The following is a 27,532-nucleotide window of genomic DNA, read 5'->3' as shown; positions in this document are numbered from 1 at the left end:
GATGTTCTAATTGGACAAATATCTTTCTTTTTCCCCTCAGATGAAAGCTGGAATCACAAAAAGTGCAGATGCAAAGACCTCAAGGCTCTTGTGGACTGGCTTAGCACTAATGTCCACTCAGGGTGGAGCCCTGGCCTGGTTCACATGGTGGGTCTATTCCTGGGATATAATGGAGCCAGTCACATACTTCATCACTTATGGGAGTGCCATGGCATTCTATGCTTACTTTGTACTTACTAAGCAGGTAAATCCCATTATATGAATACATCTGAATTAATACTACATGGGAGATTTATTGTGAAGAGCAAACCTCAAAGCCAGTACACCTGTTGTATAGAATTGTATTCAGGTTCAATTTCTTGTTCAACGTAAGTTTGGCACAAACACTTGGATATCTGGATAACAATACAGGGTTTTTTCAGCTGTGTGATACTTCCTGTTCCTCAAGGGTCAGGTCTTGACCTGAACTGTTTTAAAAAATTTGGTTAATGATCAGGATTACATTTAATGACGTTACAATGAGAATAAGAACTGCCTTGCCCATTTTCTTTGACTCCTGGTACTTGGCTCAGGTGGTAATTGTATTTCAAACTTTGCTACAGAATGTGTAGTGAGCACACTGACCTACTAAAGGGGTATAGTCTGGTAATGATGCCAAAAAAAATCTTTTTGCTGATGTTCGTCTTTTGATGCAGGAAGTCAAAGTGTTTGGAAATTTTCAGGTCTACTATCTACTTTGAAACACATCTACTTGAGCATGTTGCATTTTTTTTCTCCCTTTGTGGCCTATTTTTACTGCTTTTGGATATGGACAGGAGAGATCACTGGGATTGTAATGAGAGATGGCTAGAAGACTGGAGAAATGTTCTTAAATAGCAAAAACCCAGAACCTGGACAAGCTGTAGAATGTGGACAATAGTCATCAAGCTTTAAAAAGCGTTTTTGTTTCTCTCTTATGTCTGGGCCTCTACAGTGGATCACAAATCTTCCTTTTGATTCTGTATATTCAGTAACACAATAGTTTTTTGTTGTTGGGTGTGGAAGCAATTAGAGAATATCCAACACTTGCTTGCATCTTGGGTTACTGAGAGAATATGCAAAACGTGAAATGTCAGGGTCTTGCGGTAAGAAGAAACATGTTGTTGCTCAGCTGGTTTTGACTGAAAATTCTAACCCCCCTCCTTTTCTGTTGACACTCAAAAAGGAAAACCTACTTCTCTTCTCTGGGTAAACCACTCTAGATGCTACCAGTCTGATTTTCATTAATACTTAGCCTTGTCTGGGATGTTCACAAGAACCTTAAGGAGCTCTGAGCCCAGCTCCCTCCAGCACCTTTGAAAATCCCACCTTCTGACTCCAATGGCAGCTGTTGGTACTCAGCACTCCTAAAATCAGGCCACATACTTAATTTTTTCTAACTTCTATAGGATTGTGAGGGCATTTTAACTTGATTATCTTCATACAAAAAGAGTGATTTCAATAATAAAACTTGCCTGCATTTTAATATTTCTGTCTACCAACCTCCATACATTCAAACACCTGCATTGTTTTTTCTTTACCTCAGGACTATGTTTACCCAGATGCTAAAGACAGACAATTCCTTCACTACTTCTACAGGAAATCCAAAAGCCAGTATTTTGATGTGGAGCAATATAACAAATTAAAAGAGGATCTGGCAGAGGTACGTGCATACCTTGCAGACAGTCAATGCCATTGTTGTTTCACCATTTAAGAATCCTTACTAAGCCATGAGCCAAGTAGAAAGTAGCTTCTAGATGTAATTTACACATATTCAGAGATAGACTGAATAAAGGCAGCATGCAAAAACCCCAGTATAACTAATTTATCATCTTCTTTAACATTTGTACTTATCAGTAATTTCCTTATTTTTTTTTCTTTTTGGTTTGCAATTAAATAAAGCCTTTCCACTATATCTGGTATTCTTGCTAGGCAGGAAGATGCTCTAGAATGATGCACGTTAACCTACATAATTTCTTATCTATACTTATTCAGATGTTTAGTTTTCACATTTTATTGTGTCGGAAAAGAAACAAGTAGTTTGTAACAAGTTTGTTTCAAAGTTGTTTTTGGATGGAAACCAGAATTCTGTCTCGTTCCCAAAAAATTAGCATGTTGAGATTGTTACTGTTGCTTCAAATGAGGCTGTTATATGTGCTGGACACCTAAGAAAAAAATTTAACCACATTAAAACCAATTTTTAAAAAAGCAATCAAATTAATTCATTAATAGATAACATGGTAAGTTGAAAATAACTCTTATCTGAGCTACAGCTTAAGGTATTTTTACTACCTGACAGTAACCTTCTGTGGGGAGAATTTTGCAACTGTGTTCTTACATGTAAAATATCATTTTCTGTCCAGTTGTTGGAAAAAATGGGCTTCACTTCATCAGCTAAAGGTGAGAGAGCATGGTGCAGAAGATACATGTTCAGTCTCCTAGAAGGATACTGGTTGCATCTATCTAAGCACTTTCTGTTGGTCAGTCTGTGTGGGAATGGCTTCTAAAAGGTTAATCCTTAAGAGTATTAGGATCAGGAGAATACATTTGTGATTCTTATAGAAAAATCTGTGGCATAAGGTTAGCATCTGGGAAAGCAGAGCCCTGGCTAGGAAAAAGTGATGTCGAAAGCATGAAATGAAGCTGAAAATAAGGGATAATGAAGGAATTAATGCAGGGAAGAAAAACATCTGTTTAATTCTCCCTTGTGTTCATAGGCTGAAGAATCCCTGAGACGCCTGCGTCAGCCCCTACACCTGCGTCTTCCAATCCAGGAAATACATGACAAAGACTAACGGGTGTTTCTGTCTCTCTTTCGCTCTCTTTTTTTTAAATATAATTGAATGTCCTTCCAGAATTGATTAAAACCTTTAGTTTTACAGAATGGGAAAACTGGATATTTTTGACCACTATAGTTTTGAAAATTACAATAAATGTTGTTGAGACTATTAGATAGTTGAGGGGTTTTTTTATAATCATGTAAGGAAATTCCCAAAACAAAAAAGACACTTAACATGAAATCTAGTACACGTTTGGAAGGATCATGTCCATTTTAGTGAACTGATGTGCACTAGGTCACAATGGTGTTCTAGCTTTTATTTTTTGCTAGGACTATTTGCTATGTTACAGGCCCGGAGCAGAGTGGTTAAACCATGTTATTATGGTTTCATAGCTATAAGAATGAGCCCTACTCTGGATTTGTGCCTAAGGATGCCACCAGCTAATGCAATTATTAACAGGTCCCTGGTTGTTCAAGGTGTGAGGTCAAAGGTGCCCAGACATGATGATACCCACATCATGTCCTTGTATACTGCTGGCTACAGAAATTGGTGTACCTTAACCAGGCTGGCCACAGTGGTCTCTCAGACTTGGGAAGGACTTCTGACCTTTTTTAATTAGCTTCAGCAGATTAGTGGCTCAAATAATTAGGTACACATGCCATAAAACCATCTTGGAATTTATGGTCCAGAAATTTTATAGGTTAGTAGGTTTTCTAAGGTCATTATTCAGGTGAGTCCCTAAATTCTTGCTTAAATAGGTATGGGGTTTAAATGTAGTGCTTTAGTCATGAATCAGGGCCAGAAAAGTTCTCAGTGCTATGCTGCTGGCTCCTATATATCCTCTGACACCTTTTCTTCAGGATCTCTTACTATTTATGAAAGGGGCTAAGTAATATCACCCCAAGCTGAAGCAGCCAGAGAATAATTTGGAATCTTATTTGATTTGACAGCATCAGCACTAGGGTTAAAGAAAATGAGGATTTGTTTCCCTCTCTCTGGCTCCAACTTTTAATAACAGTGCTACCCTACCTAACAAAGGCTTAGGCATGGAATCCTGTGCCCACAGACTTAGGATACTGACCTTCAGATTAAGTTACATAATCACAACTGGGTTTTAGAAAAGTAACTATTAAAATAAAGGTATGAGTCAGTTTAATATCAAACTGTTCTTGACATTGTGTTTTAATGAAACAGATGATCCAAATCACTAGTACGTTTAACAACCTTCTATCTGATTTGTGTGATAAAGGTTAATATTTAAAATGAAAATCTTAAGTCACCCTGTAAATAGCCTGAGGCATGTACCTCTAAACTGATATTGAGATAAAAAAACAAACAAACAAACAACTCAATGTTTCTACCATCTGCTATTTTCCTCAGTCAGTCTGTAGTGTATATTAACATTAACCTTGACATATGTACTCATCTTTTGGCAGCTAAAGAATAGGACTGTGCGAAGCTTCGGTAGCCAATTCAATTTCAAGGTGATTTGGCCCAATATGGGGACCAAATCTCCAAATCCAAATTGAATTGGGAGACAAATTAAAAGCTCCGAATCAATTTGAAGCATTCAGATTAATTCAGAAAAGATTCAGGTGCTTCGGAGATTCAGCCATAGACTACAGGCAGGTGACAGCTGCCTCCAGCTGATAAGTCTGTTGGGGCTGGGGGAGGGAAGGCATGTGGGGGAGGGAGGGATTGGGACTGGGACAAGCTGCCAAGCTGGGGAAGGAGGCAGGGGGGTGGGGGGCCACAGGATGCAGGCATGGCTCGCTCTAGGCAGAAGGGAGCGAGCGGCAGCAGGGCAGAGTCCCTGTTCCCAGCGCTGCCGCACCCGCATCTCATGACCTCCGCACTGGCTGGCAAACAGGGCCAGAGCAGAGCCCCCGCTCCCAGCACTGATGTGGGCACGGTAGCACTGGGAGTGGGGGCTATTATGCCCTGCTGCCACCCGTAGTGAGTCGCACCTGCATTGCGTCCCGCCTTCCCCTCCTGCACCAGCTGGGAAAGCGGCAGCAGGGAAGAACTCCTGCACCTCCTCCTGCCAAGGCAGAGGCAGGCACAGCCAGAGGAACCATGGGAGAAGCCCCCATGGCTACCCTGCCTGGCCCCATCCCCTGCCCAGCCCAGCCTCTTGGCACCGTGTAAAAAAATATATATATATCTCTGCACTCACCGGCTCTGGCAGCAGTGATCTGGGTCTCTGAGGGCTTGTGGCAGAGCCTCTTCATGGCACAGATACAGCGTGGCTGGGAAGGGTGCCACACACTGTCTGGGAGCCTGGGCAGCTCCAGTAGTCATCCAGAGCCTGGCACAGGCGCTATGGGAGAACCTGCAGTTGCCCAGCTGTGCCTGCCTCTCCCCAGCTGATCCAAATCTCCTCGAATCTTCTGAAGCCGATTTGGTAAAATCGATTCAGGACAGTGATCCGAATCTCATCGCTGTCCTCTGAATCAGCTGAATCCAAATTGAATACTTCCCTATTCGCACAGGCATATTGGTACCTAGTTCCCGGAGTAACCCTACTCTAAACAGACAGTGCTGTTTCTGAAATAGACTGGCATGCATGACAACTTATTAGAATAGGAGTCTTTCAAATTTACTGACACACTGTCAGGGAAAAAATTATAATCAAGCAGGGTAGATATCAATATTTGATCACTGAAGACTTCCATATTTCTAAGGTAATGTTTGCACTGGAGACTGTCAAGTTACTTAAATCACCTTTTAACTGAGCTAATTCAGTCATCAGAAATGGAGCTCAGTGCAGGTTAACTTACCCTAAGAAGCTGACAAATCTATTCAGCACTGTTTTCAAGTAATTTCAGATTGCAATCCTTTTGTGATTCTTATCTGAAGAAAAGACACAGGAAATTGTGGGAGAGTGGTTGGCTTGGGTTATAAAAAGAATATAATTTGAAATGAGTCTTTTCTGGGTTGTAAAAAGAATATAGCTATCATGTAAGTGAAAGGAGATCTATATTATATAGCTATTTTTCTGATTACAGCTGCGGTCTAATGTTGACAGATAAGGTACCAATCCAGTAAGGAAGAGCCCAAACACAGCTTGTTTTTAAAATTTAGATGTATCACAAATCATGTCACAAATTATACAAGTTGGATGCCTAGAAAAACAAACTGCGCGTACACTGTAAAATGTATTAAAATATTTGTGAAGATACAGAAAAATTCCCACAGATGAACATTACTTTCATTCTCAGTAAACTCTTGTCAGTGCAAAATAAAAGCAAATGCAGTTTTGAGAATCCGTAAAAAATTACAAAATGCATCATAATTAGAAAAGCAGACAACAAAAAACTATTCAAGCACCAACCAAACAGTGATTTACTGATTTCCATTTTCAGAACTTATGGCTCCCATCTTCATAGTATCTGAATGTTTTACACTATTAGTACATGGAAGTCATTATTACAATGATTGTTTTCAAATTCCCTGAGACTGCTATTGCTACAATGCTGATTTATAAAAAGTATTGCTTTGCTAAGTCTGAAATCTGATCCCAACATTCATCTTGTACAGCAGCGGTTCCCAAACTCTGACAGATTGCACACCACCAATTTAAAATGATACAACCTTAAGCACCACCACCAAATTTTTGTCATATATAGTAATAATTAATTACACAGATTATTAAACAAATTAATAATAAATCTGCTAACACATACCACTGACAAGTTGCCTGCATACCATTGGTGGTATGTGTACCACAGATTGGGAATTGCTGTTGTAGAGGAAGATTCATGGTTTCAGTTAGGGGTGCACCGATATATTGGTTGGCTATTGGTTTGGGACCAATAAAAGGAGAAATTATGTTGTTGGCTTTTTTGATTGTTGTAACCAATAATTACAGCCACATGCCTGGAGTACCCTGGTGAGTGCAAGTCACAAAAGGACTGTTACTGGCTCCCGTTTCTGCTGCCATTGTAATGCTGCACACGCAGTAGGACCCTGAGTGCTGGGGCTGCTGCAGAGGCACTGGGACACCCATGGGCAGGGCAAGGCACGCGTGAGGGACGCTCCGCTGTGCTGAGCACCGGATGCCTTTGCAAAAGTGGTTTCTCCCCAGCAGCTGTGGGAGCTCAGTTGCATGGGGCCCGCCAGCACTGAGGCAGCAGTGTGCTCGGGTCCCAAACATGCCAACGCCGCTGTCTGCGTAAGAGTCCACCCAACCTACCTGGGATGGCAGTGCAGGCTGTGCAGGAGCAGGGCTGTGGCTAGGAGCCATAGGCAAGGGGGCAACGTGTGTGGGAATAAGGTGGTCACCACCTTCCTCATGAAGGGCCAGAGCTGGGAGGCATGTGTGTATTAAAAATGCAAAACAAACAAAAAAGGTTTATTTATGTCAATAGTTTAAAATGCCTTGCACGATTACTAAACATCAGTTATCGGATGAGCATCATCCAGCATGGCTGGTTAATTATCAACTATTGGTAATGGCCAAGAAAATCTTTATTGGTGCACCCCTAGTTTCAATAACTCTGCAGTTCTGAAACTGCAGTGAAAAACAGTATAACCGTTCACCCAGTGTAAATTTAGATCAACAAGAAGAAATATTTTTCATGTTTTGGAGTGTCTGTAAAATGAGATGTAGCTCTCACCGCTGCACATCTCTAGTTGGACTTTGGAGGAAAGTACAACTTTCTAGTCAGCATGGAAGCAAAACAAGGAATCTGCTTCTTGCCTACTGCACTACGGTCTTTGCACATATCTACTTTGCGATAAGATACTTTCCTGTTAACCAGAGTGAGAAGTTCCGTGAACTCCAAGGATGAACCATAATGTTGTACCATCTCACATAAGTCTTGAATGTACCAGGAACCATTTATAATTTCACGATGAGAAAAGTAACCTATTGCAGAACAAACACACAGGACTGCACTTAATTTTAAAAGGACTAAAAATGTCAACCAACACCACATTCAGGATTCAGGACTCATTATTCATGACTTTTCTTATAGACTATATGAATATATTTTAAATATACACCTCTGCCTGTCTTATGTGCTGTTGGGTACTTAAGTCTTAGAGATGAAAACAGCAACTTGGAAAATCTGCATATTAAAAAAAATTCAGCTCTGAAATTATTAGTCAGGGGTATTCTATTTCTGTCAAGAGTGATTTCAGTTGTGTTCCAATAAGACTATTGTATTATTCATTCTTTATGCTTTTTAAATAATGATTGAAAAGTTTAGTTGAGTGGAACTCTGATTCTATAGCAGAAAGCTTTTTAAGTTCACTGGCTACTGAATTACAGGAGAGCAGACAGAACTGGGACAATAATGCATTACAACTGAGAGCATCCAGACAAATGTGTGGGACCTTTACAAAAAAAATAAAAAAATCACATGAGTCCAGAAATGCTAAAGAACATTTGCTGCTGAGGTAGCTCAGTGGCCAGGATACAACTGGAATATTTTATAATACAAACTACTTTTCAAATGGACATATTTAATTTATTTTGCCGCTGCCTGACATGTACAGTGCCAACAATGCAGATGTGGAAAGTGAGCTCTACTGGCTGCAGGACTGAAGAAACTCTGGAAAGTTACTACATTCTGCTTGCAAGCAGTAAAGTGGCACTGATACAGGTGTAAGACACCCACAACAACTGAATTCTAGAAGTTTAAATGCAAAGTAATGCTTTACCTTCAGCAACAGAGTAGCACATTAGAAAGTCGGCACCAGCAGGTAATGTATAGACACCAGCTGCATCTACTTCAGTTATGTTGCTGTCTGGCTCTTCTAATGCATAGTCCACTGCATCCTGAACATAAACTGCCTCATCATGTTTATCTCCACGACATGCCTAATAGTGAGGAAAAAGTTAGGTCTTAATATCTGCAGAGTAATCTCAGCTATTGCAAAACAACTCAAGAGTAGTCTCTCTCATTTCCCAAAGTGGTTCTTGCTCACAACCATGAATAAAGGAAGAATGACCTTTATTCTATTTTGTACATACCAGAGACTTTCATTGTTAGGACAGGCTGGTTAGTTGTCAGCAGTGTCAACTGAGTATCAAAACACAGTGGACACCACACTTGGTTATTCTCGAAGTGTTACTAAGAGTAATGTAGTGTGCTTTCATGGGAGTTTTTGATGGCTAAGGAGCAGGTTGAATGAACATGCGGACTCCTGTGGGAGAAGCCAGCAAAAGATGCTGGTACTGTCAGTGAAGCAGAAGGGCCTAAGTAAAAGGGCAAGAGGAGGAAACTCTCTCAGGCAGGCTGACAATCTATGGCCCACAGGCCAGAACCAGCCTGTGGAGCCAAAACAAAATTTCATCACTGAAGTCTACACTATTTCAACAGGAGGTGGAACACCACGGTATTGATGCTTTTAAGCTATAAGTGAATTCTTACCCTAAAATCAATTACACAGTTTCTTTTAAGTGTCTAGTTTGCTTTATGGGTGAGTCTATAATGGCAAAACCTTCTATTTGGATCATCCAGTTGAGGAACCAGGTTTCACCTATGGTTCCTGGCCTTTCCTTTACTCTACAAAATCCAAAATGGAGCTTATCTTTAAGATGAAATAACAGGCAGTTTGCTTCAGGGAGAGCCTCTGTGCCTGAAGGAGGTTTCACACCTAGAAAAGGAAAATTTTTTAAATGGTTCTACCATGGGAATGGCAACTTTGAGCTGAAGCCAGGACTGCTGCAATCACAGTCTCCTGGCAGGTCCTAGCCACTGCCACTTATTTAAAGTTACATTTACCAATTCCAACCCCATTTTAGTGCAACATGAGGTTGCAGGTTTCCTGTGCTAAGAGGCCAGAAGGTGATGTACTACAGGGCTCGAATTCATTGTTTTATGCAACAAAGATTTAAACAAAGATTAGAGCGGAACAAACTCCACTCATAGATTCATAGATGCTAGGGTCGGAAGGGACCTCAACAGATCATCGAGTCCGACCCCCTGCATAAGCAGGAAAGAGTGCTGGGCCTACATTACCCCAGCTAGATACACATCCAGCCTTCGCTTGAAGACCCCCAGGGTAGGGGAGAGCACCACCTCCCTTGGGAGCCCGTTCCAGACCTTGGCCACTCGAACTGTGAAGAAGTTCCTCCTAATATCCAATCTAAATCTGCTCTCTTCTAGCTTGTGGCCATTATTTCTTGTCATTTCTATTTCATATATCAAACAAGCCTGGGAGGGAACCATGTAGGCATGTGGATAGAGTTAATGGACTTTTCCCATTCAGTCCTTGCCCGTCTTAAACCTGGCAGAAGATAGCAACAAGCAAGCAGAAACAAGGCGGAGGCCACCTGCTCCTCCAAAACTGGATGGTAATGTCTTCTTTGCTGCTGATTGGTCATTTATGTTGCCTGGTTTTTATTTGAGCAGATTTTAATGTGCCACGACTTTAAATTCTTTCATAAATTAGCAAAGCCTATTCCAGGATATACAACTGTCACCTTTTACATAGAAGAAAATGAGAAAAGAACTGACTTCTGTATCATAGTAAGAATGGTGCAAGAACAGGTATGATTCAAGAACAGGTATCTTACCTGAATTATAAATATCTTAGGTTTTCCTACTAGGCTTGGGCATTTGTCTCCTCGGAACATGTTTGTCATCATCTGAATTTTAATTTTAGCATCATAGGCATACACGTGATCATCTTCACCGTGGCTTAGGAACACGCATACAAAGCAGTCTGCATCACTGTGGTCATCCACTGACACTGAAAGAGAGAAGTAGTATTTAGAAAGTGTATGAATTTATGATGTTTATGAAACCCAACAGAAAGGGGTCTCAAACACCCAAAGCAGCAAGCAGAAGCACTGACCTACCTTTTGTTATCTCTTTTTCAGGGATTTAAGTAGGGCAGAAAGTATCTCGCTTAGGTACCACCTAGGATCTAGTCTTTAGTACTAATGTTTGTCAGTCACAGAGACATCTTGGTTATTTCAATATGTTTATGCAAGGAAGAAGCTCCAATTAGTACAAAAGAATATATAATAGGACTTCTTCACAGAAAGCCAGCATTGTAGGTTAAGGTGAACTTTAACAATGATGGATGAAATCAAACACAGATTATCTCCTGCAGCTAGAAAGAGACGTATACAGTTCCCTACCTTCAGAAATGTGCTGCAACACTTCTTCTGCTTTTAGGTCATCAAAGCATTTGACTTCAAATCCAAGGTTTGTCATACTGTCATTAAATACAGCAGCATTAATAAACATCCTTCACAAATTATACTAAAAATGCCACTTGATTTTTACTCCCTTTGGAATTTTTTTTGTGAAAACAGATTTTTCTTTTTTATGTAATAGCATCTTAATGCTATAGCCCAAAGTGCCTTAAAAAGGTGTAGAGCTATAAGAAATGCCATTTACAAAATGAGAATGTGCTTATGCAATAGAAATTTTCATAAGGAGAAACAGAAAATGCATAGTCAAGCTACCCCTACAAGGACATGTGTTAACATCTCACACCAAACAAAACATTCTGCTACCAAAACATTTAACTTGGATATTTTCTCCTTTTCATATAACTAAAAACCAAGAGGGCTCAATCTGAGATGTGGCTCCCCACCTTCTTCCCTCCCATGAGGATAATAAAACATGAATTGCCAAAGGATAAACTTCAAATCATGCCCTGAGAGAGGTAGAGGATTCTGGGAATATGGCATTTGCACTGCAGATAGCACTCGGGGGGGGGGTAGGGGGGGTGCACTCACTTGCCCTGTGAACTCTGTGCCAAACCCAAACCTGTGTAACTGCCTACTTTTAAGATCTCAGATCAATACTAGCTTAGCCTGTGCTGTTCCTAGGGTAGCCCTCATAGAGGATGTGCTGGTTTTCTGCTACTGTGTCCTCTAGTGATACAAAAACCAACACCTTTATGCCCTCTATTTTTCTCTTTTCAAGAGAAAAATAGAGGACATAAAGGCATTCAGTTTTGTATCAATAGAGGACAGAGGATAACCGGACTGTCCTCTATGATGGCCACCCTTGCTGTTCACCTTTTGACAGCATGCTCTATTTAAATCAAAGATGGGCAAAATGGTACATCTACCCAGCAGTCAAACTCCATTTCCCAGCAGCCCCTGCCCACATTGCTGAGGCTGGTTTCCATGGAGACCCCAGTAGTGAAGGGCCACAGTTTCCATGGAGACAGGCCCCAGCAGTGCTGGCAGGGCATGGAGCTGGGCAGGGAGCTGTTCCACAGCCGGGGCTTTCACCACTGCTGTCATCCCCACAAGATCCCAGCCGCGGAGCAGCTCCCTGCCCAGCTGTATGCCCTGTCAGTGCTGCTGGGGCTGGTCTCCATAGAAACCTAGGCCCCGTGCTGTCATGGCACTGCTGCTGCGGTCTCCATGGAAACTAGCCACAGTGACATGGACAGGGGTTGTTGGGAAACAAAGTGTGCCATGGGCCTCATCTGGCCCATGGCCTGGACTTTGCCTGTCCCTAATTTAAATGCACAGCTACTGGACTGGAAGAAGGTTTTGTGCTTACTTTTAAGTTTGGGTAAGACAATGCTCATGGACACATTAGCGCTGTGATACTGGCAACCTTGGAAACAACTAATTCCCTTGTTTTTCTGGGGCTTCAAATGATCAGCTTTAAGGCTACTGTTGGAAGCTTTAAAAATGAAGGCCTATAGTCAGTTTTATGATTGCTAGTAGAAGCCCTTGACAGGTGATTTTCCTTCACAGCTTCTGGCCTATGTAATAAGGAGTTAGTTATAAAGTAGACAGTTATAGTTAGTAGCATTTAATTAACTGGTGTGCAATTAACCTAACAGGTACTCAGTGGAACTGAAAGATACTATGCACTTAAGCAGTTTATGTATTTAACACAGAGATAACCCTTGTTTATTATAATGTAAGCAATAGGCAACAAATTGGGACTGGCATTTTTATCTGGCTAAGCGATTTATGCATTTATCTGCTTTAAATAAGTGCAGTGCATTGCTTGTTCCTACTGGATAAAATAGAGTTTGTTATGGAACTGTGCTCACTGTAGATGGGTTAGAGGGTTTGCTATCACTTCTTTTGAGGCACACGACATTCTTGCTACTATATTCAGTGACTTTAGAGTGTGTGCATCTTCCAGTCTGGATTATCACTTAATGTCACAAAACTTTGGAAAAGTATCTACAGGATGTGAAAAACTATATATAATCAGATTGCTACGCTGAACCGTAAACAATTCCCCTGCTATAGGAGCTTGTTACCACCACATCCTGGTTTCTGGTTTACACTTACTGTGGTTCTCTAAGAGATGCAGGAATGTGTAAGGCTAACTTATTTCCTACGTCTCTGACCATAAGCTGCAGAGTTATTACTATCTCCTATTCAAAGCTGTACTGCTGAGATAAGACACGTTGCAGCCAGCTTGGCTAGAATGTACTGAAGTACTGCTGCCAAGCAATATTATGCCTGCCTTAGGTCTCTCTCCTAGTCTGTGATTTCACAGTCAAGTTGCTTTCTCTTTCCAGATTAAGTACTGATAATGCAGGTTTTAATTTTTCCCCTTAAGATACTGCTATTATTTTTCTAATTGGGTTAAACTATAAAATAAAAATGAAAATGAGACCTCCACGTCAAGTCCTCCCCTCCCTACTTATGGGTGCCTATACCTCAGCCTGTTGGAGGATCTGATCCTAATCCCATGGTTTCAATAGGAGTTCTGCCTATACCTTCAATGGAAACAGGCCCTTAACCCTCTTAATCATAAGCTATCTTGGGCAAGAACCTTTATATGGCAACTGTATCTACAAAATAATTTATTCTAGATGTGCTGATATAACCTGGTCTGCCATATCATTTCAAATTTAGATTCTCTTATTTAATTTCTCATTTTAAATGAAAACTCTTTTTTACAGCAATCAAATACCTTACCTGCGCTTCAGATTTTCTCTGTCTGCAAATGTCCCACGTCTATCTGGCAGCTTTAAAAGCCAGTTGAAATGTTCATGATTGAAGATCACAGCAACACCTCTTCTCTTGTGGTTCATTTTGTATTGTGCTGCTGGATCTAAATGTTGCCTGTTGTTACAAAGAATATTCATTTGCTTATGTAAGGTCAGAGATCAAGACTTTGAAAAATAATTAATGATTTGAGGTACTTAATTAAAAATCCATTTTAGTAGCTAGATTTTTAAAAGGGAAGCCCTCAGTGCTGTTTTAGAAACCAGGTCCCTATAAAACAACAGAAGTTAAGCAGTCAAAAAAAATCACTTGTCACTTTTGAAAATCTTGGGAACGTCAAATAAGTCACTTGAAAGCTCATGAAAGATCTGGCTGTTGCTGATAAAAGCCAACACATTCACAGTGTGTTTTGTTTGGACTGTCCTCTGTTCAGAATCTTTCTGACAGAAGTCTAACTCAGTTTAGTAAGCAACCACTCAGTATAATAAATAAAATCCACTTTATTCTTTTAGTCAGGCTTATTTTAACTCAGTACTGCTTGGACACATTTAGGTTTCTTAAAATTTCAGGGGCGATTTATCATTCTTTTCCAAGAAAAGTTACTGAAATCTAAGTAAATTCCAGCCTAGTGAAAACACAGTGTTGTTACTTATAGGTCAGCAATAGTCAGCATCATTATGCTCAGTACTCAGAAAAAAAGATCAGGAAAACGAGCATGCCCCTCCCTTTTTTTTTTTTTTCCAACCAACAGTTAGGAACTTTGGGCACCTATACATGTGCAGCGAGGTTGCTCCAACACACTTTAATTATGGTGTGCCAGAGCAGACTTGATTAACTGAGTCTGCTGGAGCATAGTACTTACCACGCAGACTCCAGCATTGCATGTCTCAGTGTCCTTGCGCTGAAAAATGGCGGCAGGGCCACTTTACCTAAAGCTTGTTCAACAAGTTTTAGTTAAAGTGCCACTGTTGCCATTTTTTCAGTGCAAGAATGCTGATACACATGACACTCTACATGCTTTAATTAGGGCAGCTCTTGGAGCCGCTCTAATTAAAGCACCCACACACACACACACCTCCTGGAGCATGTGTATAAATGGCCCTAGTGACTTTATGACCCTCGCTTGAGTTCCATGTGTGCTCTTTGTAAAATCTGTATCTCCTCAAGAAGCTTCATAGTATCTTAGAAAATATAAATAATAATAGAAGCAAAACATAATGTAAAAAAAACCCTACTTTGTGAAGGACTTTCGTGAGAAGCTAGTCAAGGAAAATTCTTACAGAAGATCTATGCTTTTCAAATACGTACAATGAACTGCTATCATTAAATGCTCACTAAGAAGAGCACACAGTACTCTGAAAACTGGGACCAAAAGTAAACATACCAGAGATGAAAAAGCAGCCCTACCCTGCCAAAAGTAACTACCAGGGATAGAGCTAACTCCAGGGCAGCGCAACCTGACCTTGGCTGCCATCGTTGTCAACTCTTGCTTACCAGCAGTACTGTATGACATGACCTAGTGCTAAGTCATTGCTGCCTGCTTCTTTTTAGCTGCTGCTTCCTACACCACTACCTCCAAGAGGGAGCAGAAAAAGACCATCCATGAATTAACTGAGCTCCATTTTATGCAGTCATGTTGTTTGCCTCTACTACTCCAATTGGAAAGCTGTTCCAGTACCTCACTGTCCTCATGGTCATCAACCCACTTCTAATTTCCAACCTAGTATTCATGGCAGTTCAAACTTGTTTAAACATGTTCCATCATTTTCCTTTTGTTTAAGTAGCTCCTTTGCCCCAATGTATTTATAGACAGCAGTCCCCTCTCACTTTTCTTTTCACTAAGCTAAGTAAGTGAAGCTCTCTGTCTCACATTGTAATACAGGCTCTCCAGTCCCTCAGTCATCCTCCTAATCCTTTTCTGTATCTGTTTTAGTTAATTTTTCTTACCCATGGGCAATCAGAACTGTACACAATATTCCAGATTTGGTCTCACCAATGCTTTGAACAACTTTACTTCATGTATACATAAATATTATATATGCATAGATCTAGTACCCTCTTGGATTAAGCAAATGTATAGAAATATACATATACTACTGGTTCCAGCAATTCAAACAGGGTTGCAATTAAAATATTGTGAGCTGCTCTACACATAACCAAAGCCACTTGGGTCTTGGAATATGACTCAAAAAACTGAAAGGCAATTATAAGAAGGAAGAAGATAGACTATTTTTTTTGGCCATAACAAACATGACTAGGAGCAATGATCTCAAACTGCAACAGAGGAAATTTAAGTTGGAAATTAGGAAGAACTTTTTAGCTACAAGGGAAGTCAAGCATTGGAACAGGCTACCTCGAGAAGTTGTGGAATCTCCATCCCTGGAAATTTTCATGGTTGGACAGACACTTGCCTGGGCTAGTTTAGCCAGGTATGATCCTACTTTGAACACAGGCCTGGGCTAGGTGACTTTGTTGGATCTCTTTCAGCTTTGCTTTCCTATGATCCAATTATCTAGTATATTTATATAAATAATTCACAATTTGTTAGTCATCTGTCACGCCTTGGATTGTGGTGACCTCCAATTAAATATCCACTCTATGACTTGAATGTCTGGAAAGCACTTAGCACACAGGAGGGTACAAATACATTCAAACAAATATCATATGATGCATGTTACTCCTTATGTGCATTTCTCACAGAATTTGTTCCAGACATCATAGCATATGTCTGTCTGGCACCAGCTATATTTATATATAGTTCTCTTCACTCCTCCATTAAGTTATAATTGGAATTACTATTTCAAATTCAAATAGTCTACTGAAAAATACTGCACTGACATAATTTCAACAGCTGCTCAATTTCCAAAGAACTGGGTTATGAGGAATAATAGCCCATGATGTCTCCACTATGGCTCTTATAATACAGTGTTTTGCCTTATATTTGTCTCCCCAGTCTGTGTTACACCTGATATACAGCAATTGCTTCTTACAAGCTAGAGAGAGTGGTCACCTCTGAGGGCAAAGCAATCTCTGTAACAAAAAGTAAAACCAAAGTGCGTGGTTCAATCAGTTCCTACTACGGACCTTGGAAACAAACAGCAAAGGACCCTGATCCTCTCTAGCAATGTGGGTTGAGAGGAAAGAGAACTGGAGTTTGCTAGGGCCAGGTTGCCTGTTATGTTCCCATCTCTTCTCCTTTGTCTGCTTTAGATTTAAGTGATTTAGATCAGAGATCAAGTACTTTTTCCTTGATGTGTATATATGTACAGAGCCTAGCAAAACAAAATCACAAACCCAGCCTTGCCTCTGGACACCTTCACAACAGAGTAATGCTTATGCGTGTTCCAGTGTTACTCAGGTTTGAGACATCTGTTATGTTAGTGTTTGCTTCATGGGTGCTCCACTTGGACTCTTACCAGAGACTTAGAAAACCCAACTAATTTAAATAAATGGCCTTTAATTTCACTTTCCTGCTCGCTAGAAGTCTTATCTGCAGGACTCTGCCATTACCATCATTAGTCATCCTGCTTAAAACAAAGATCTTTTACCTTTTATCAAGGGAATCTTTTTCGATAATGTTTTTATCTTCAGCTATAAAAAAGAGAGAAACAAAAGGTGACTGAACTGTATCATGTAAAGGTACATGTAATCAGAAGTATCAAGAGCAAAGTTTCACATTTAAACTTGCCTGTGTATCTATTTGCAAATGCACTTGTAAAGTGAACAAGCAACTTAAGCATAAGGCAAATGATGAGGCATACAGTCCTCCAATTTCTGCTGAAATGTATTTGAGTGCATGATCTTATAGGGGTCACTTCTGGAGGCCATTCTTAATTACAGTCCTAATGAACTAGATTTTTAAAATTGGGAAATATACAAAGGCACACACAATTTACATGTGTATAATCTTGATTCCAGCATACAGAAATGATGAACTGTTAACTGTCTGGTTATTATACCCTCTCAGTGAACTGATCTAGGTGTAACTAACAGGTGACATTCAGAAACATGAACACCATTTTCTTTTGCTGAACTGTGCACAATACACAAGTTATTTTAATATACTCAAAGCTCCCACTGAAGTCAGTGAAAGTATTGGGTGCACATGGGAGAGAGGACTGGACTCATGTGCTAAAGCTGTTAATGATGATTAGGTCCAACTGAGGCCTTTTCCCATCTTAACACATTTGTACATCTCACAATCCTATTTTTCAGCTAGATGCATTATGAGAGCAGCAATCAGTACTGTACCTTGAAATGTCGGGTGACTATCCACCTGGATCTGCTCTGCAACTAGAAAACACAACATCTCTTACTAAAATTTGAGTCAGCAAAAAAAAAATCAGTATCTTTTTATGACATAACAAGACTTTTCCTAATTTATTTTTGTAACAGATCAGCTGAACAGATTTCAGGTACTCAGACATGATGGGTCTATGCACTTGTGGGGATTTTGTACCCTTTCCTTCACTCCCCACCATTCTAATTGCTAACTACTGAGCCAGTTCAGGTCAATAAAGCCTCATCCACATTACTACTTCCCCTCCATTGCTAGGATAGCCTAATGCTAGGATAGCCTAATGGCAACTCCACTCATGGCAACACAAGCAGAAGTGTTACTAGAGAACAGCGGTTTGTGTTGGTCTAAGGACATAGGCAGACAAGGTTCTTTGGGGAAATCTGGTATATTTTATTAGACCAACTCAAATAGTTGGAAAAAAAATCTTCTCTGCAAGCTTTTGGGTATAATGTCAGGCTGAGGAAGCATCTGCAGTTGGTGTGCGCTCTTCCTGGATGGAATGAATAGTAAAGAAGCCAGAGGCTGGTATACATATACTAGAGAACAGGTAAGCTAGCTAGCTAGGTTAAATTAAATGAAATTTAAAAAAAATAAATCAACTTTCACCTGGTCGACATGGGTCATTTCACCATTGAGATCACGATGTACCAAGCATTCTAGACCAGTGACCAATGATTCTGAACTAGGGTTGTGCAGCACCTTGGGGTGCCTTGAGATCCTTTGAAAGGTTCTGTGGGGTACCATACAATGTCAATACTGTTAGGTGTGCAAACATGATCTACCGGATAAACCAAAAGATTTCAAGTAAGAATCCATAGTGTTAGAGTCATTCTGACCTGTTACAATTTTTATAAGTTCTCTGCACCAAAAGAATTGCTCTATTGTTTTTCCATAGTCAAAAAACAAGTGAAAGCTAAGAACTGGCATTTTCTGAGGGGGGTCCTGAATCTAATGAGGGGAGTCTGCAGTCCATAAAGGTTGAGAACCACTATTCTAGACCAATGGTAGAAGAACCAAAAGTGCAGACGCAGTTTAGCTTAGCGACCACGCTTCATCTGCTACTTCCCTTTTGTACAGCTAAGCAAAGAAAATGTGTGGGTCTGTGTTTCTTTTTTTAATTTCACCTGTGTTTCTGGAGCTCAGTTTGAAAAGTCTTACTTCACTGCAAAAAAAAAAAGCCTTACAAATATTTAACTTTCAAACTTTCAGCAGCCTGAAAATGTCAAGCGGTGTTTCCTCTTTACTGTCAACCTCTCCAAACAAACATTTTAAAGCATGCCATTTTATAGTGATGGTGGGGGACACTGGACTCATCTCATAATTCACTAGGGAAGCTTAAACACTTTTCAGGAAAGGCTACGTTTGCCTGTCCTTAATAATCAATACAGAGATGCTTCCTCAGCCTGATGAAGGGTTTTTAAACCTGAAAGCTTGCTAAGAAAACTTTTTTCAACTATTTAGTTGATCCAATAAAAGATACCAGATTTACCTAAAGAATCTTGTCTGCCTATGTCCTTAGACCAACACGGCTACAACCTACACCCTTGTACACAGTCCTCTGGTGTTAAGAGTCTTGAAAAAGACTGGAACAAGTCAATATTGGCGTGACAGTGCTGTAAATTAGGCTTAAGTACTATACAATAAATTAAGACTATTAAATGAATTACATACTGATCCAGTATGCATAAAAGCGGAATAGAGGACTTCTTTTCATTCCAGAGGAGAGGGCAGAGTTAGGCAAGGGACAGACATTTTTCAAGGGAAGAAGACACAGGTCACAGAAACCATTGCTATTCCAGGTGGACTATGGTAAAATAAGCCTTCCTAGAGGTTTTTTTCTTTTTCTGGGTAGTGTAAGACTACTCACTGGATGCAGACTAAAGCAAACCAAGGAAGATTTTTGGCTTTACCTCTGTAGTTATTATTCAAGTGGTTTCTAGTTAGAAAGCTGTCACATCTGGCTTGTAATTCTTGTTGGGAATCATCCTTCTCTCCCCAATGTATGGAAGCCTCCTGTTGGCCTTAGGTTGTGGAAATTCCAGCTTTATAAAGAAGGGAGTGAGTGAGCCACCCAATCTGCATTGGGATATAAGAGGATCCATCCAGGTACTGAAGTACCTTTAAGAAGTTTTTGAAAATTCATGTTGTGTGCACGTGTATGTGCATTTTATTACAAAATCTAGAGGTGTCAACGTTCCTTTCACTGATCACCAAAGTGAACAATCACAGTCTAAGTCAGGGGTGGCATGCCTCAAGTGGCATGGATACCCTCTGTGTGGCATGGGGCAGATCAGGGAGGGGACAAGCAGTACAGCAGCAGATAGGGCAGGAAGCAGAAGGCAGAGCAGATCGGGCTTGGGACAGAAACAGATTTGGCAGGGGAGGAAAAGGGGAAGGGGATCAGATTAATACTCAGGGAGGAGACAAGGCTAATTTGTGGGACACCTGTCAAACAGTTTGGCCCCCACTGGTCTAAGTGGATGTAATGACTAGCACACAATATAGGTGTATTTACTCATGCCTAAATTGTTTGGTCCTGCTGAAGTTGAGAAACATTTAAAAAAAAAATGCAATGACTCAGTAAGGATGCCCTGAGGACACCCTAAACTGCCAGCTCTGAGCATGCTAGAACGCTTTTATAATGTGACTGCTTATCAGAGCGAGAGACTGGACTCTGTGTAACCTTGAGCAATAAGAACAGATAGATCTCCTATGACTTTCATTTACCATACCATATTTTGCATATACAATATTTACTTCACCTCCCCAAAAATCAGCTCCCTAAATCCAGGGTACGGATATTAAGAAAGCTGATCATCTGCCTGGGATAGAACCATCCTGCTGTGCTTCATAGTCCACAGCGCAGTAGTATTACTATTCAGGCAGTTGAGGAAGTAAACTGACTTAATGGCCCACGGTTCTTCACCGGTCTTAATATGGAGTCGTTTCTCCTTTCCAATGCTCTTCATGTTTCACTAATCAAGCCAACCTTTCTCAGGGAAATTTTGCTATCTGTTAGCTTCTCCCATTAGCTTGAACAGGAACATAAGGAGAAAAGGGTGGGTGGGTCAGGTCCTACTCTATGAATCCGTAACTGGAAAAACTTTTCTTCATTCCTTCCAAAAACATGGTGTGTATTTTATTTCAGGGCACGTTGTACACAATACAGGGTGTTGCGGTTTTCTACATACATGATACTACTGGGGCATTTCGTACACCTGAAAAACAACACTGCTTGTTAAACAACCTTTCAAATATAAGCATTTCTAGAGAGTGGGCATGTTCTGGAGCATCCGTATATATATATAAAATACCATAAGTATATACCTAGATCTCTGTACATCGATAGGTAGAGCCCACAGGAGGTAGCAGAGAGCCTAGCTATATCGATAGCCCACTACCTGGCTCTGCCCGCCGGCCGTGTCCATCCCTCTGCCCATGTCCGCCCCTGCCGCGCTCCCCAGTCCCCGGCGCCCTCCGCCTCCCAGGGCGCCGGCCCCAGCCCAAGGTGGCAGCGGCGGCGGCCGATGGGGCCGGGCACGGCCCTGCCCGGGCCCGGCCCGCGGGCCCCGCCCGGACAAAGCGGTGCGGAGAGGCGAGACGGTGCCCCCCAGGCCCTACCTGCAGCACGCTGCCACCCTGCGCCCGCCATGGCCGCGTCGTCGCCAAGGCTCGGCCCGGCCCAGCCCCGCCTCCGCTGCCTCCTCCCTGCACAGCCGGCGCGGGGCGGGCCTCGGGCTGCCTCTTGCCCCGCGGCCCCGGCCCTGCCTTGCGGGGGCGGCCGTAAGAGTCCGCCACGCCCTGCGGCTCCGGCTCCAGCCGGGCTCCCGCACGAGTCGTGGGTCCAGCGCCTCAGGGCGGGGTGTGCACACGGCCTCAGCTCTCCACCACAGCCCGCAGCGGCCTCCAGCCCCCAGGGGCTGCGGACGCGGCTTTTCGGTTGTAGCCGCGTTGGTCTGAGGACACAGGTAGACGAGGGGCGCTGGGCAGGTGTCATATAAATCCTTGCCTAGGCTTGGAAAGTCTGCCATATAGCGTCTGCCCAAAACACCTTGCCTGGACATGCACAGAGGAGCAGTTGCTGCCCTGCTGCTCCCTCGCTGACAAATGTCCGGAGCGGTGGGGAGCGCGCGGGCCGGGGAGCGGGCCGCTGCCTGAGAGAGCAGGCCCGGGGTGCCCAGGTGAGGTCTCAGTTGGGCAGAGAGGGGCTGGACCCAGCACAAGGCCGGCGTGGGTGGGGTGCTGCACCCTGCCAGTCCAGTGGCCCATGGGCCAATCCTGAGCCACTTGTCTGGCTTGCGGAGGTAAAAAGCTTGTTGATGCTGCTCTACAGCATTAAGGTGCCAGGCCCTGTATGTGCTCCAGTGCTGTGCCAGAGCAGGGGCTGCCTTGCACGCAGCTTGCACCCTCAAAAGAAACGTTAGGGCAATTTAAAATCTCACTCAGAAAAATGAGATGCTCTTCTAGGTTATTCCTCTTCCGAATCTTTCTGCTGCATTGCATTTGAACTGGTTGCCCTTTCCTGGCAGGCACTTCTGTTACAAAACACGAATCCCAAGGGCTGGGCCTCAGCCCCCATCAGACAGTACCAAAGCATGGCATGCATGACCTTGCACACAGCACAGATGTGCAGAGTCCAATTTGAGAGGAAGCCAAGGCACATGCACATAAATGTGCCAGAATTCAAACATTCAGCGGTATGAAATGCTAAATGTGCCCCTACCTGTGCTCCAGCATAAGGAACCTGTGAATAAATGCACAAGAGGGCCCCAATCAACCCTGTGCCCAGGACCTCCAACATCCTTAAGCCAGTCCTCTTTGAAGCCCTCAGTACTTTCCCTTCCAACCTAAAACATGTTTCTGTTTTTATTTTATATTCTTCCCCATCTTTTTCTTCCTAATTCATACTACTTCTATGCTTGGTAAGCAACTTAGCAAGACATCAGGTTCCAAGTTCAGAAAAAACGCTTTCTACCAACAGTCCCCTCCTCCCTCCCTCCAAGTCTATCCTTTAGACTCATGACTTCCAGAAATCTTCCTTATTGTGTCCTAGCTCAGCCTTTTCATATCCTCTGAATTGCTGTTCCCTGTCTAGTCTTGTCTCTGCTGTGACAGTGTAAACTCTCAGGAGCTGGAAATGTGTCTTAATCGGTTTATAAGTCATTGCCTGGACTTGAGATGTGATATAAATGATTAGTAATTATTATTACCTCTGTTTTGTTTTGCAAGGAAAAGCTTTGCCAGGATTAGACACCAGTCTTGTTTTGCAAGGAAAAGCTTTGCCAGGATTAGACACCAGTCCCAGGGCTATGCTTTCTTTTTTTTCGGGGGGGGCGGGGCGGGGGGGGGGGGAGGAGGGAGGAAAGTAATTTACCAGATTCAACATGCTTCCTGAATCACAAGGAATCTGTTTGCCATTTTAAATGGATAGAATCACATCTAATAATTTAACAATAGAAATTTAAAAGGCCAATATTAGGAAAATTAAAGAGCTGCTAGTCAAAATAGCAAATACAGTGTGTGAAGTTAAAAACAGAACAGAAAATGTCATCATACCACTGTATAAATCTATGGCTTGACCACACTGTAAATACTGTGTGCAGTTCTAGTCGCCCACCTCAAAAAAATGACACCATAGAACTAGGAAAGGTGGAGAAAAGGGCTATAAGGATGATCAGAAGTATGGAGAGGCTTCCATCTGAGAAAAGACTAAGTAAACTAGGACTTCTTAGACTAGAGAAGAGCAAGATGACAGAATGATTGTGGGGGGAGGAGATATTAAAGAGATTATAATATAGCTCTTAGCATTGAGAAAGAAAATAAGGTCTTCCTTTTTATTATCTCTCCCAATAGGGAACTAGGGGACAGAATCATTAGGTGGCAGATTTAAAATTAATGAAAGGAAACTCTCTCACACAACTCTAACTTATGACATTAGTTGTTGTGGAAGCTGGTAATTATAACCAGGTTAAAAATGTATTGGATAACTTGATGGAAAATAGGTCCATCATAGGTATTAAAAACATGGAAGTTAGAGGTGCAACCTCAACTTTGGGACTGCCTTGGCTACGGGGGACGACCTAATCGGCGACCTAGTGATCGATGGGAAGCTGGGCGACAGCGACCACAAGCTGATCACCTTCACCATCCGCCGTAAAGCTGGCAAGTCAGTCAGCAACACAGAAGTCCTTGACTTCAGAAAAGCCGACTTTGACAAGCTCAAGAGGCTTGTCGGTCAGGCCCTCAGGGACCATGACCCCAGGGAGATGGGAGTTCAAGAAGAGTGGTTGCTTCTCAAGGAAGCGATCCTCCATGCACAAGCTAAATCTATTCCAACACGGAGGAAAGGCAGCAAGAAGGCACAGCAGCCCTCCTGGCTCTCCAGGGACCTAGCGGACCTCCCGCGGCGAAAAAGGAAAGCCTACAAAGGATGGAGGACGGGATTCACCTCCAAGGAGGATTGCTCCACGCTGGTCTGGTCCTGCAGGGAGCAAACCAGGAAAGCCAAGGCTGCAACTGAACTCCAACTAGCTACAAGCATCAAGGACAACAAAAAGTCCTTTTTCAGATATGTGGGGAGCCAGAGGAAAAGCAAGGGCAATGTTGGACCCCTGCTAAACCAGATGGAGCAACTGACAACTGACACCCAGGAAAAAGCCAACCTATTAAATAGGTACTTTGCGTCAGCCTTTCGTCAGTCCCATGGGACGCCCATGCCTGCTATGGGACAGGGAGATCCGGGTGATGGGGATCCCCTACCCTCCATAAATGCTGACCTCGTGAAGGAACACCTTGAGAAGCTGGATACCTTCAAGTCAGCCGGCCCTGACAATCTGCACCGCAGGGTACTCAAGGAGCTGGCGAGCGTCATAGCCCAGCCCCTGGCACGGATCTTTGAGAACTCCTGGTGCTCTGGTGTAGTGCCTGAAGACTGGAAGAAGGCCAATGTGGTGCCGATCTTCAAGAAAGGGAGGGGAGTGGATCCGGCTAACTACAGGCCCATTAGCCTGACTTCTATCCTGGGGAAGATCTTAGAAAAGTTTATTAAGGAGGCCATCCTTGATGGACTGGCCCAGGCTAACATTCTAAGGGATAGCCAGCACGGGTTTGTTGCGGGTAGGTCTTGTTTGACCAATCTCATTTCCTTCTATGCCCAGGTGACCTATCACCTGGACAAGGGAGAAGAGATTGATGTCATATATCTTGACTTCAAAAAAGCCTTTGATCTGGTATCCCATGATCGCCTCTTGGCCAGGCTGGCCAGTTGTGGCCTTGGCTCCACCACAATTCGCTGGCTGGGAAACTGGCTCCGTGGTCGGACCCAGAGGGTTGTAATTGATGGCAGTCACTCATCGTGGTGCCCTGTGACCAGTGAGGTCCCTCAAGGCTCTGTCCTGGGACCCATCCTGTTCAACATCTTCATTAATGATGTGGACATTGGAGTCAGGAGTGGACTGGCCAAGTTCACCAATGACACCAAACTTTGGGGCAAAGCATCCATGCCAGAAGATAGGCGGGTGATCCAGGCTGACCTGGAGAAGCTCAGCAAATGGGCGGACGAGAACCTGATGGTGTTTAACACTGAAAAATGCAAAGTTCTCCACCTTGGGAGGAAAAACCTGCAGCACCCTTATAGGCTTGGCAGTGCTATGTTGGTTAGCACTACAGAAGAAAGAGACTTGGGGGTCATCATTGACCACAAGATGAACATGAACCTGCAATGCGATGCTGCAGCTAGTAAAGCGACCAAAACGCTGGCTTGCATCCATAGATGCTTCTCGAGCAAATCCCGGGGCGTCATTCTCCCCTTGTACTCGGCCTTGGTGAGGCTGCAGCTGGAGTACTGCGTCCAGTTTTGGGCTCCACAATTCAAAAAGGATGTGGAGAAGCTTGAGAGAGTCCAGAGGAGAGCCTCGCGCATAATCAGAGGTCAGGAAAAGAGATCTTATGATGACAGGCTGAGAGCCATGAGACTCTTTAGCCTGGAAAAGCACAGGCTCAGGGGTGATCTGATGGCCACCTATAAGTTTATCAAGGGTGACCACCAGGATCTGGGGGAACGTTTGTTCACCAGAGCGCCCCAAGGGATGACGAGGTCGAACGGTCACAAACTCCTGCAAGACCGTTTCAGGCTGGACATAAGGAAGAATTTCTTTACTGTCCGAGCCCCCAAGGTCTGGAACAGTCTGCCAGCAGAGGTGGTTCAAGCACCTACACTGAACACCTTCAAGAGTAAACTGGATGCTTATCTTGCTGGGATCGTATGACCCCAGCTGACTTCCTGCCCTTTGGGCAGGGGGCTGGACTCGATGATCTCCCGAGGTCCCTTCCAGCCCTAATGTCTATGAAATCTATTAACACTGTAGGCTGTAGGAAGAAAGCATAGGGCTGTCTGCTTAAATGCTCTTTCCCTTAGCACCACTTTCTGCCAGTATGAAAGGATATCAAACTACCGTTGTGGTCCAACTCAGGATTGCATATCTTATAAAGAAAAATTGCAGAAGAGTGTATTTGTCTTCATTCGTAAAGGAATGACTATAGTAATGTAGCAGAAGGGCCACACTAAGAATCTGTTATCAAGGCACCGTATACAAAAAAAACTGGAAAGGATCCCAAGGCAACTGACAAAGATGATAAAAGTGGGTAAAATGCAAGCCATATGAGAGAAGGTTGCAGGAACTAAGTATAATGAGTTTAGAAAAAAGGATTAAGGAGATGAGCCTGGTAATTTTCAACTATTTGAAAGATTTCTATAAAAAGAGGGAGAAAAACAAACATTCTTCCTTGTGCAAGGGAGGGCAAGAAGCAATGGGTTTAAATTACAGCGAAGCAGATTTAACTCTTAGGAGAAACTTTCTACTTGTTAAAACAATAGGACAACAGCTGCCTATACAAGTTATGGAATCTCCTGCACTGGCAGTTTTGAAGAGACTGGATAAGCATCTTCTGAACTGGCTTAGGAACAGTGGATCAATCCTGCGTCAGTGCTGTGGGCTGGAATACGTTACCTATGAGGACCCTCCCAATTCTACAGGCCTCTTTCATCATAACTTGTTCATAGCATCTTAGCAAACTGTTTTTGTACACTAAATCTTGTTCTTGATGACAACCCAATAGTTATTGAAGCGAGATAGTTAAAACAATTTCACGCTTAAAGGGCTTTGAGGATCTGCCTTCTGAGGAGTCAGATTAAACCAACATGATTGATTTAGTCCTGCACTTTTCAAGAATCAGCTCCAGGCTGCTCTTTGCTGTCTCTTTTGCATGCTCAGTGTTTTGAGGTCTGTTAATAATATACTTCCCGTATATAATAAAAATGCTTCCAATGTCAAAGGGTAGCTAAACAAAGCTGTCTACATTTGCTCCCTTTAGTTTCTCTTATAATATGCATGATCAGTTGCACCAGCATCAGATTACACTTGTATTGTTTGACATTTCACCTGCTGCAGTCTACAAGAAACAAAGGAAGTAGGATGTAAAAACATTTAACAGCTGCTGTAGGTGTAGCAGTAATGGTGGGATACACAGAAG

At 42.6% G+C, this 27,532-nt stretch overlaps 2 protein-coding genes across 7 annotated transcripts in view; one reads left to right on the top strand and one right to left on the bottom strand.

Moving 5' to 3' along the window:
* The window catches only part of MCUB (mitochondrial calcium uniporter dominant negative subunit beta), a 122,574-nt gene extending 119,608 nt beyond the window's left edge, over positions 1-2,966 (top strand). For all 5 annotated transcript variants that reach the window (XM_090036709.1, XM_090036713.1, XM_090036712.1 and 2 more), the window contains exons 6-8: positions 41-244; positions 1,565-1,681; positions 2,736-2,966. In XM_090036709.1, coding sequence (XP_089892835.1) covers positions 41-244; positions 1,565-1,681; positions 2,736-2,813 — 399 coding nt within the window. In that variant the 3' untranslated portion in view covers positions 2,814-2,966. The remainder of the gene's footprint in view (positions 1-40; positions 245-1,564; positions 1,682-2,735) is intronic.
* Positions 2,967-5,865: 2,899 nt separating this feature from the next.
* CASP6 (caspase 6) lies at positions 5,866-21,770 on the bottom strand. Of its 2 annotated transcripts, XM_090036716.1 has the most exons (9): positions 21,623-21,731; positions 19,912-20,077; positions 17,953-17,994; positions 17,250-17,292; positions 13,672-13,818; positions 10,897-10,973; positions 10,327-10,502; positions 8,466-8,625; positions 5,866-7,668 (listed from the first exon to the last, which is right to left on the bottom strand). In XM_090036716.1, the coding sequence occupies exons 5-9, from the start codon at positions 13,785-13,787 to the stop codon at positions 7,430-7,432; spliced, it is 768 nt and encodes a 255-aa protein (XP_089892842.1). In that variant the 5' UTR covers positions 13,788-13,818; positions 17,250-17,292; positions 17,953-17,994; positions 19,912-20,077; positions 21,623-21,731; the 3' UTR covers positions 5,866-7,429. The 2 variants fall into 2 exon arrangements, with proteins under 2 accessions (XP_089892842.1, XP_089892840.1); XM_090036714.1 differs by lacking the exon at positions 19,912-20,077 and having other exon boundaries at positions 21,623-21,770.
* Positions 21,771-27,532: the final 5,762 nt, after the last annotated feature.

Source organism: Crocodylus siamensis, chromosome 2, assembly GCF_052110815.1.
Source record: "Crocodylus siamensis isolate JL-2025a chromosome 2, ASM5211081v1, whole genome shotgun sequence".
In the NCBI taxonomy this organism is placed as follows: domain Eukaryota; kingdom Metazoa; phylum Chordata; order Crocodylia; family Crocodylidae; genus Crocodylus; species Crocodylus siamensis.
Note: the sequence above shows the minus strand (reverse complement) of the source record. Positions and strands in the feature narration are given on the sequence as shown.